This window comes from Phalacrocorax carbo, chromosome 25 (assembly GCF_963921805.1).
Source record: "Phalacrocorax carbo chromosome 25, bPhaCar2.1, whole genome shotgun sequence".
Taxonomy (NCBI): domain Eukaryota; kingdom Metazoa; phylum Chordata; class Aves; order Suliformes; family Phalacrocoracidae; genus Phalacrocorax; species Phalacrocorax carbo.
Window position 1 is genome coordinate 7,129,538 of NC_087537.1, and position 11,417 is coordinate 7,140,954.

The following is an 11,417-nucleotide window of genomic DNA, read 5'->3' on the forward strand; positions in this document are numbered from 1 at the left end:
GTACAAACAAATTGGGAGTGCCTCAGCACGGCTGGCAGTCCCCCACCCTGCCTCTCCACGCCAGGACATAGCAGTTCTCCCAGAGCTGCAGAGTTCAAAAGGATGGGGATTGCTTTATGGGCAAGGAGAAAGGCTGAAGAATCGTGCTGAGCATTGTGCTGGCCATCCCTGCAGAGTGGACCTGCTTCCAATGCCGTAACGGTGGTGCCTGGTATGGGACACAGGCCCCTCTCATGGCCAAGCCAATGCCAAACGTATTTATGCATCGACCAGGTGCTGCGTGAGGCAGGGGCTGAAACCTTGTCCCAAACAGGTGCTGAGCAAAACGAACATGAAGGCTGCTATAGCTGTGCTGTGAGTGGAAGGCCAGACCCTGTGGCTTGCACAGCAAAGCCAAAGAACCAATGACTGCTTTGGACTTCAGCCCACAAATGCCTTCATGCCCCGCACAGGAATCTTGGTCTGAGTGCCCAGCAACTGCCCCTGGGAGGGAAGGGACATTGCATTTGAGATGGCATCCTGCTGTCCTGCAGGGGTGTCTAGAAGAGAGCTCCTTTCTGACAAGGACTGGACATGGCGTGTAAAGTTCCTGAGCCCATGTCCCTGCCTGAATGTCTGCCTGCCTGGGCTCGGGTCTGACTTGGAGACAGGGCAGTTGAGGGCTTCCTCCCTTCCCTGTAGTGACCTTCGGTGAGATCAGTGCCAGGGAGCTCTGCTGGGAGAGCACAGCCGGAGCTGATTCCCCTCTCAGGGGAGCTGCTTTTGAGCTGACGCTCTAGTGTAGCCCTTGTACTCTCCCTGGAGGCACAGTTGCTTCCCAAATCCATTCCTCTCACGTCCCAGGTCCTTGAGGTGGTGGTTATTTCAGGAAGCTGATTTGCCACGCTGCCTTCTCAGCTCCCACCTTCTGTCTGTCCTACACCTGCGCTCCACGAATGCAGAGTGCATCGGCATGGCTCCAAAGCGGGTGGGAGATGTCATGCCGGGGCCGTGCTTTCCCTGAGGAAGGTACTTCTCCCAACACTTCCTTCATCAGGGCAGTACTGGTGCCACAGGGAACCCCCAGCCCCGGGCAGCCCCGGGGGATCCCACAACCGGGCTGTGCCGCCAGAGGAAGTGCTCCCTCTGCCAGCAGGGATGGTCTCTGTGACAGGCTCGGAGTGGGTGAGCCCGGGGTGCCGAGACCAGCCGGGTCCTCTGCCTCTCGCGACCCTTGCCCGTTCTCATGACCGCGTACCCTGATGGAGAATTCCGGCGCCCCCAGATGCCTGAGAAAGACGGGCAGGAGGCCGTAGATTATCGGGTCAAAGTGAGACCGCAGCGTGTCAGCCCCGCACTGCCTGGTGCCATCGCGCTCCTGTCGCGCCCGCTCCAGCCCCGCCTCCCCCGTGGGCAGCAACGCCGGCGACCGCCGCTCCCCGCCGCCCTCGGCCCCGCTCTGCGTCTGCCAAGGCCCGGGCGAGCCCCCGAGCGGCGCCGGCGCAGGGCGCAGCCCCGGGGCGGAGCTGGCGGCGGCGGAGGGGCCGAGGAGAGAAGAGGAGGGGGAGAGGAGGCGGCGCGGCCGGAGCAGAGAGCCGGGGCTGGCGGGGCGCAGCGAGGCGCGGGCGGCGGAGCGGCGGGATGCGGCGGTGCCGGGGCGCAGGGCTGGCGGGGCTGGCCGCCGTGCTCCTGGGTGCGCGGGGCTGGCGGCGGCGGCTGGGGGCCGGGGCGGTGCCCGGGATGTTCCCCAGGGAGCTCAGAGCCGACTCTTCCCTCTCCTTCTTCAGCGTGTCTTTCCCCCTCCCTGCCTCTCTGCCACCCGGCGTTCCTCTTCCCTGCTCTTTTTATTCTCCTGATTTCTTCTTCATTTCTGTCAGTAACGCCTGCCTGCACGTACGCCTGCATTTCCCTGTACATTCAGCAGCTACCGTTGCCCTGAGGGTAGCCCTCTGTCCTTCACTCTCACACCCACCCTCCCTGCTCTTCCTCTCTCCATCCATCTATCCATGCCCCTGACGTTTCTCTAATATCCGCATGCATGAATTTCACATTCCCTCCCAGCCTTCTCCTGTCGCACCACACACCCACGCCAGGATCGCTCTCCATCTCTGCTCAGAGGTGCATGTCCCGAGCTGTTCCTGTCCTGTCTCGCTGCCATTCTTCCTGATGCTTCTCTCCTAAAAGAGCCATCGGAGCTGGGCGATCTTTGACAACCCTTGTCCTTTCCTTCTCTTTTCTCGGCAGTGGCTGCTGGCAGAGCCCAGGTGCAGCAGGAGCCGTCGGCAGAGACCACCGAGGACACCGGCATCAACATCACCTGCTCACACCCCAACATAAAGACCTCCGACGCTATCCACTGGTACCGTCAGCTCCCGGGCCGAGCCCCCGCATTCATCGCGCTCGCTGTAAAAGGGGCCAAAGAGCTGCGGGACCCCGCGGGGCGGCTGTGGGTGGCCCCAGACCGCCGCTCCAGCGCCCTGCGGCTCGCCCGGCCCCGGCGCGGGGACGCGGCGGTGTATTACTGCGCCGTGGGAGACACGGGGAGAGGAGCCGGGGCTGCGGCCGGGCACGAACCGGCGCGGGCGGGGCCGGGCGTGTGTGTCGGGGGCGGGGGGGCGGCCCCGGGCGGGCCCGCCAGGGGGCGCTGCCGCTCCGCCCGCCCGGCCCCGCCCGGCCCCGCCCGGCCCCGCCCGGCCCCGCCCGGCCCCGCCCGGCCCCGCCCGGCCCCGCCCGGCCCCGGGGCGCTTCCCCCGAGCGACCGGCCCCGGTAGCGGCCCCGGCCCCCGCCCTCCCACCGCGACGCAGACAGGAATCCCCCGCGCCAGCGGCGGCGCCAGCGGCAGCGGGGCAGGAAGCGCGAGCGGAGCGGTGGCGGTGTCCGGCCGTGCCCGGGAAGGAGCGATTGCAGCCGCCGGCCCCGCCGGCTCCCGGCGAGGAGCAGCGCCTTGCTGCTCGGCACGGGCAGGCGGGCAGCAGAGACCCTCCTGCCGCAGGGACCGGGCGCTGCTGCTGCTCAGCGAGCAGGGGCTGGGCATCTCTTTCGCCCCACTAACATAGCCAGGCCCTCTTAGAACACCAAGGCCCAAATGAGTAAGTGCTAACACAAGCCACTGCTTTGAAACCACAAGCACAAGTGGTTTTTTACTATTGACTTTGTCAAACTCTGGGCTCAGATACACACTTCCTAACTCGGCCCTCCAGCTCCACAGCCCGCTTCCCAGGCACTCCTGCTGCTGGTCCAAAGGCATCCTGGAGATGCAGCAGTTCTACCTCAGCATCAATATGAGAAGGAGATCCCGATTGTCAGAGACACCTTCACGTGGATCCCGCGGTTGCCGGTGTTTGGGGCATAGAGCTTGTTGCACAGGACTCCCCTTAACCTCAGACCTAGAGCCACAAAGCGATGGGCTAGGTTGCCCTACGGGGCTGAAGGTCTGAGGCGAGTGAGAGCTGGAAGGAGGCCTCTGGGCATGGGGTGCTGGGCCCAGCCAGTCCCCAGTGAGGCCTGTGTGGCTGTAGGAGCTGGCAGAGCTGGCAAGTCCATGCTCAGAGGCTTCAGAGGCAGCGAGGAAAGGTACAGCCCTCTTCCCTGCCTCAGCCGGGGAATGTTGTGGCAGCTAGAGCTGTATTGCAAAGGAACTCCTGGCAGGTTTGCAGTCACTGGAGAGCAGAGGGCAGCCCACTGTCATTCTGCCATGGCCTCAACTGAAGAGCAGTACCCTGAAGTGCCCGTGGGAGCAAGGTTGGAATGGGGGCTGCTCTGCTAATAACCTGCTTCCTGCAGTCCCTGCCAGCTCTGTGAGCAAAGGGGCCTGGGTGAGAAGGGGCAGAGGAGCCCTGCTCCCGGCAGCCAACAGCAGAAGATATGAAATCAAGTGACCGTTTTGCTTGCCTGGGTATTGTGGTTCTGGGGCCCAAGGCGGGACAAGCTGCTGGAGGTTGTGGGTAGGTGAAGGGACAAAGAGGGGCTGCCTGTACAACAGGGAGCTGTGTGCCGCGTCCTCCCCCTGCCAGAGTGAGGGAGTTTGTCTGTCCCTGCGCAGCTGGTTTCTGCAGCAGATGCACGTTACAGAGATGTTGCTCTTGGAGTGCCTTCTCTATGGGCAGAGGAGAGGGGAGAGAGTGTGCCACCCCTGGGGCCAGGCACTTCAGTGTGTGCCAGGTCCTCTCTCCATCCAGGCACTCCCAGGGACAGGGTGGACAAGGGTGGGCACAGGGGTGCCTTCTCCATCTCCTGCAGAGCTGGGTGCAGGCCTGTGCAGCTGGCTAGGTGGTTGATGTCAGACATTCACAAGGGATGCCTGTCCCTTTGACATGAGCCCGTTACCTCGCTAGAGAGCCTTTTTGTGGTAGAGGCTGGGGGACAGACCCAAAGAGGCCTGCCTGGAGCAGCAGGGAGGGAGTTTTGCTCCACCCTCTGGGCTGTGGTTTGGAGGCCTCTTTGATCTGGCAGAGGCAGGGGAAGAGGTAGGGTTGCAAGCATCAGAACCCTCATGCTGGCAGGTCCCTAGGCACCCCATGAAGGGAGAGTGTGACATGGTCCTCATTTTCCTGGCAGCCCTGGTGGAACTGGCAGACTTTGGTGAGATGCAACTTTCAAGCTGGGGAGAATGAGGCCAGAGTTTGCGCAGCTGGTGGTGGAAGGGAGGAGATGTGAGTCCTGGCTCCGTGGGGGATCTGCGAGTGTTTCTGTAGGGAGAGTAGGGGCTGCAGGTGGCTACGGCAAATAACCTGGGAGATGTCAGAAGTAATGGGCATCAGAGGAGCAATAAGAACTGCCCTGAAATTCGCAGGCACTCAGCATTCCTGAGTGTGCTGCTAACACAGATGAAGCCTGAAGGAAAGAAAGATGCATGGGAATGGAGCAATGCGGCGTATAGGAGCTTCTCTCCTAGGTGTATTGGATACAATGCTACCAATGTCTGTAGGGGTGGTCGTAAACCTTGGGCAACACATGGAGCAGGCTAGCTCAATGCAAGAAGAGCTGAAATGCCATACAAGGACAGGGCAAGGGCAGAGGATGCGGTGTGTCATATGGAGGAACTCTTCGAGCAAGATGATGTGGTGAGAGGTGGGAGAGGAACAGCTGATGTCTTCTGCTGCTGAAGGAGAGACCAGTAGCTAACATAGGTCAGGGGCAGATGTGGGGAGAATGAGTGGACTGAAAGACCAGTGAGTATGGCTGAAAAGCAGGCTGATCTGGGGTGTGAGGAGCGACAAGAACCTGCAGAAAGCAGTGTGCAGGGCCAACCAGCTCAGCCTTTCAGAGGCTTGGAGAAGTGATATGGAAACTGGGGACAGTGAGCAGGCTGACGAAGTGATAGACAGAAAGGTACACAGGCAAGCAAAGCTGAAAACTCTTTCTGGCTTTACAGGTCATGCCCAAAGGGACGCTGTGCTCCAGTTCCCAGCAAAAATGACCGTCCAGGAGGGACACAATGCAACTCTGCACTGCAACTTCTCCACCAGCTATTCCAATCCTTACATCATCTGGTACCAGCAGCACCAGACCCAGTCCCCTCAGGTGCTGCTGCAGGTGGACAAATGGAAACCTCAGGTGGATTCAGGGAGGTTCTCCTCCAAGCTGTCTGCAGAGGACTCCCAGGTGTCTCTGGATGTGCAGGGTGCTGAGCTCCAGGACAGCGCTGCCTACTTCTGTGCACTGAGCCCACACTGGTGCCCACAGCTTGCAGCGCTGCACAGAAACGTGGTGGGGTGCTCTGAGGAGTGGTTCCCTCCCTGCCACTGCTTGCATGCAGCCCTGAGCTCAGCCTGCCCAGCAGTGGCACCTGGGGGCTGTGGTGAGGCTGGGCCTCTGCCTCCCCAGCCTGTGCACCTGCAAAGCACATGCCAGCCTGGATTTTACAGCTGTGTCTAGATCCAGGGTCTTTGATGATGAAAATGGACAAAGAAACCTGACCTGGGGCAGACCCATTGGAGGCTACACCATAAACAAACCAAACCAGGCTTGGGAATGCCCTCTGCTTAAAATGGCTGGTACACTGCAGTGAGTACCCAGGGCAGGTAACCTGTCAGCTTGTCTTCTTGTTCCCCTTCCCTGTGCCTCCACTGATGGCCACAGCTGGAGAATGAAGCTTGTGGCAGGAGTCACAACTGCTCTCAGGCTTTTGCCCCGTGGCCATAGTGGCCCAAGGAGAGAAGAGCCTTTCCTTGCCCTGCACCTGGGTGTCAGCAAGTGAAAAAGACACATCAGCCAGGTGCTGGACAAGCTTCTCTGTTCAAACCCTTCCTGCACTAATCCACTGCCAGCAAGTGGTCCCAATCCATTCCATGTTTCCTCTCCTTCTCAGGGAAATCACCAGTGCTCAGCTGGGAAGAAACCCTATGTCCCTGAATCCATGCTGGTTTCTCTGTCCAATGGATGGGAACCACATGTCCGTGACCTTGTTTCTTCCCACAGGGGACAGGACTGTTTCTGGGGACCTATTCTCAGGTGATCCCACCCCAGCACTGCATGGGGAAGCTCAGCTGGAGGGTGCTGACTTTCCAGCTGGATCCTACCCTCTGAATTGGAGTCTGTTGCTCAGGAAGCATGATCCCCTTCACCTGAGAAAGCCTAGGGTACTTGGTTGTTGTCCCACTGCTGTTCCAGGATGGCCTGCCTTCCCAGGCGATGTGGGTCTGATCCACCAGCCCTGTTGGAGGCTTTGCACGCCCCTATTTACCTCAGAGGGCTCTAGGCAGCGTTGATGGGGAATGGCCAGCAGCCCTCAGTGGCTTGCACCCCACTGTGCCTCGGGTCCCTTGGACATTTCAGGTGCTGCTTTTGGTTGCTCTCTGAGGCTGCAGAGGGCCTCAACACTGCACTGACACAATTCTCCCCCAAAAGCAAGGAATGACAAACAGTGCGGGCTACTCAAGGGTAGAGACAGGCTCAGGCTCTTTCTCCGTCCCCAGTGGGCTGTCCCAGGGATTTTCCCAAATGCCATTGGGAAAGAGAGCCCAGCTGACAAGGGTGGGCATCAGCTTGTCCTTGGGCACTGGTGCCTGGGCCCGGCTGCAGGTCTAAGAGCCAAGTGCCCAGGACAGGTGGACACAGGAGAATCGCCTCCCGAAGCACCCCTGCTTGCAGAAGGGAGGATTAGAATTTCGGTCTGGACTCAATCATCTCACCTGGAGAGCTCTACCCTCAGGCAAAATCAATGCCACACTGTCCATAAAGGTGTGCCTGGCATGTTGGTGCCTCCTCCTTATGGTCATGTGGACGCCCTTTGCTGTCAGGGAGCAGGAAGAAGAGCTTTGAGAGTGTGATTCGTCTCTTCTGAAATGACACTCACAGGAAGGGGAAAAGCAAGTGCCCTTTGGAAGTGCTAACGTCCTCCCAGTGAGTGTAGAGAGAGTCTTGCTACCCAGCCGGCATTTCACAGCTCTGCAGTTTGGGGACTTTGCCAATCTCATTGAAGTGATTCCACAACAAAGCCCAAAGTGTGAGGAAGGACGGACTGTTCCAGCCCAGTGTGGGGGTGTAGATGTGGAATTGCCCAGACTCTTTTAGTGTGAGGCATAGAGATTTGGATGTTTTTCATTAGAGATGTACAAGGCCATTCAGATACTGGATAGAGGGAAGGAAGGGGAGTGCATATTTTGTTGACTGCCTTATGCTAGGAATACTGGCTCTAGGTAGCGATGCCAGATACTGCCAGATTTTATCTTGAACCAGGGCATGATTCTGCGAAACAGCCATGAGGATGGGGCACAGATGCATCCAGAAAACGTGGGACTAAATGGAGAAATACATGTCCATCTCCTAAAGCAGTGAGCCGGCTGCTGGGACTTCTTTAGGGGATTGATATGAATCCCTGACAAAATGAAGGACTTGGGAAACTGGAATACAAACCTGTGTGAGGACCACTCCTCCAGGGTTCTGTTGAACTGTGTCTGGATGGGGTTTGTGACCCTTTCCAAGCACTGGTCTTTAGAGCACTGCGAGGCCGCCTGAATTTACCCAGGAGTGACCAGAGGGAGGTGGGAGCATCAGAACCGAGGCTCAGCCCAGCCTAAGATGGCTGTAAGGTGAGTGAGCTGAGCTCACTGCGGGATTGGTGGCTTCTCCCTCCCTGTGATGCTCAGGTGCACTTACACCTCCGTGAGGACCTTCTGCAGGGCAGAAGCTGTGGGAGGGAGCGGGTGAATCTGTTTGCTTCCACTGAGGCTCTTTGAGAAGCCACTTCACTTCTCCTGGAAAGCCCACCCCAGAGCTTGCTTCACTTCTTTCTTCCTGAGTGTGTAAATGAAGGGGTTCAACAAGGAGTTAAGACTGTGTTAAAGGGAATCGCAAGTTTGTTCAGATCCAGGAGTTCTCAGCCGATGGCTTGACATACAGAAGAGGGTGGAGCCGTACCAGATCATGATGACACGGAGATGGGCAGGGCAAATGGAAAAAGCCTTTTCCTGGCCATGGGCTGACTGGATTCTCAGCATGGAAGGGGTGACGTACATGTAGGACAGAAGGGTGAGCACACAGGAGGCCACCACAATAATTACGGAGACAAGGAAGGTCACTAGCTCCATGGGCCGTATGTCACTGCAAGAGAGGGCAAGGCAGGAATCTATATTGCAGGGGAAATGATTGAGGACATCTGGAGCACCTAGCGTTAGTCTGGATGTCAGAAAGGTCAGCAGCGAGATGGCCAGAAAGCCTCCCAGCCAGGAGCTGAGTGCCAGCCGAGCAGAGAGGACACTGCTCATCACAGAGCTGTATCTCAAGGGGCAGGACATGGCTAAGTGGTGGTCATAGGCCATGACAGAGAGGAGAAAACACTCAGTGGAGCCTAGGGAGAGAAGAAGGAACAACTGGAGGATGCTGACACTGGAGGAGATGGTCTCGCTAGTCCCCAGCATGCCTCCTATGGCTGTGGGAGCAACGCCCATAGCGTACCACATCTCCAGAAAGGAGAGATTACGGAGGACAAAGTACACCGAGGTAGGGAGGTTGCTGTTCTTCCACATGAGGGCTATGGTGGATGCCTTGCCTCCTACTGTCAGGGAGTACGTCAGTGCAAATACAACCACAGGGAGACCTGGGAATGCCACCTGCCTGGGAAACCAAGAAGGACAAATTCTTTCTTCCACACTTGTCCCAGTTGCCATGTGCCCCCCAAGCACCGAGGTTCATCTGCAGAGCCAGGAAAGTTTCTGCGTGAGTCTGCATGCCTGTGCTGGTCCTTCAGATGCTACTAGTAGTGCAACAAAGCCATCATCCCTGACAAAGTAGTTGGTGCAGAGCACAGGAAAACAGCACGTACGCTAAGTTAAAATCGTTGGGGAAACCCTTTGCTGCAGAAACACATTTGGACACTTAGATCTGACCCTGAAGGTCAGGCCTACACCATCAAATGACCATGGGGAATTATTTCTTAGATCGAGCGCGGGCATTTCCTTCAGATGATGTTGAATGCAATTGCTTCCATGAGATGAAAATCCCACTTAGGAAACTGTGGAGAGCAGGCTGAGGGTCTCCAGCTACCTGAAAGGCTGTTGCAGAGGAAGGGAAGAACATCCCTGCACTCTTCAAGGCAGGAAATACGGAGCTGCAATCTCCGTAAATGAGACCAAGGGAACAGAAAAACCATCATGACAACGTGGCGCTGGAAGAGATTTTCTGACCTCTTCAGTTGATCACAGGGGCTTCCAAGTGAGATGGCAGCAGCACAGGGCAGCAGACTAGCATGACAGTCATTACACAAGGACTCGTGGTCTTGTCTCTTTGCTCTCTTCCACGTCTCAGCACAGGAAGCTTTTGGAAATAGCTCCATTATCTCCACTGACATCTGCTTCTCAGCATGTCTATGAAGGGTAAGACGCACCTCTTTGTAATTCTGCCATCTCAGAGTTGGGGGAAGGACTTCTGCTGACCAAGTTGAAAGGTGTATGATGAAATACTCTTATCGCAGCTCCTCAGCTTACCCCCCTTCTTTGGGTGGAGAAAAGACACTTGCGAGAGAGAAATGGCTCAGCTTGCCTCATATACAGGCCTAAAAGCCCTCTAGAAGTGCCAGGTTGTTTCTGAGGACTCAGGCAGGAGTCCAGCGAGCGGCTCCGATGGATAAGTCGGACATCTCAACTTGGGAAGAGGTATCCATGCCTCAGTGATTGAAGGCAAAAGTCTCTGAGCTGCATGCCCTCCAAGGCAGCTCTGCTGAGAAGCCAGCTGAACCGAGGGCTCTCATCCAAGCCCTCCCTGCAGACAAGGGGGGATTCTTCATCAGCTCTCTAGGGGAGAATCGGTTTCATCCTCAGCTGGGTGTCTAAGACAGGTGGAGCTGCATCACCACCTGAAGGATCCCTTTCCCTCCTTTCTTCCTCTTTAGGCATTTACATACCAGGAATTTCATGTGGCTCAAGAGCAGAGGAAAGCCTCCTTAATCCCCTTCAATATGCAAGGCATTGGAAGTCTATGCTACATGTCTTGGGTGGGCTTCACTCACCAGGTGCTCAGCCAATGGAAATGATCCAACAACTTCTCTTCGTGCACCGTCCTCCACATGAAGCCATGGACCCCTTGGCTGAGGGACAACATTGGGAAGAAGTTGATTTACTGGAGGATGGATGCCAGACTAGACAGCTGGCGTAAACAGCACACACACTCGCACACGCACAAGTCTTGACCTCTAGGCACCTAGAGTTAGTTGAGAAGCCTCACACCCAAAGAGCGGCTGTCTACACCGTCCAGGGTCACCACACAGGTGTTAGACTTGACAGAGTCATCTTCTGCAAGTCCTGTGTCCAAGGCTCCAACGTGGCTGAGGGGAGACTGGTCTGCACTTGGTGTGAAGGGCATACGCAGCTAATGAGAGTAACGTGCCCATCTTGAGCCCACTCACCCACACTAAAGCTTTCTCGCTGCCATCTGTCTGTCCTCGAGTACCTTGGACATGGGTATGGGGTTTAACCGTGGGATGGGGGTGCTTGGAAGGCTAAGTAGATGTGGGCTTATTGCTCAGTGAGGAAGGGGACCTGGTGACAAATGACGGGGAAAAGGCTCATGTACTCAATGCCTGTTTGTCCTCAGTGTTTATGCTACGGCTTCTCCTCAGGCCTACGACATCCCTCAGTCCCCCGCAGACTCTGTGGGAGCGACGCAGCAGCCGCAGTAGAAGAAGAAAGAGCTAAGGAGCTCTTCCCACCATTGGGACATACACAAGTTCATGGGATTGCTTGGGATGCATCCGAGGGTGTTCAAGGAGCTGACTGGGCAGTCACTTCTCAGTCCCTGGGATGAACATGAAGCAAATACTCTCAGAAGCCTTTTCTCACCTCACGAAAGGCAGAAAGGGGGTTGGGAGCAGGTCACGTGAGACAACTGAGGGCAAAATATTCTTCACCAACCCCATTGCTTTCTATGAGGAGGTGACTGGCATTGCGGGGAAGGGGAGGGCCACTGGCTGTGGTGTACCTTGACTCTAGCAATACCTTTG

At 57.1% G+C, this 11,417-nt stretch overlaps 1 protein-coding gene across 1 annotated transcript; it reads right to left on the bottom strand.

Moving 5' to 3' along the window:
- Positions 1-8,240: 8,240 nt before the first annotated feature.
- Positions 8,241-9,018, bottom strand: LOC135317404 (olfactory receptor 6F1-like). Its single transcript, XM_064473701.1, is given in 3 exon segments — positions 8,241-8,296; positions 8,299-8,322; positions 8,325-9,018. Coding segments are annotated over 3 exon segments (705 nt in total). The 5' UTR covers positions 8,950-9,018.
- Between the last annotated feature and the right edge of the window lie 2,399 nt (positions 9,019-11,417).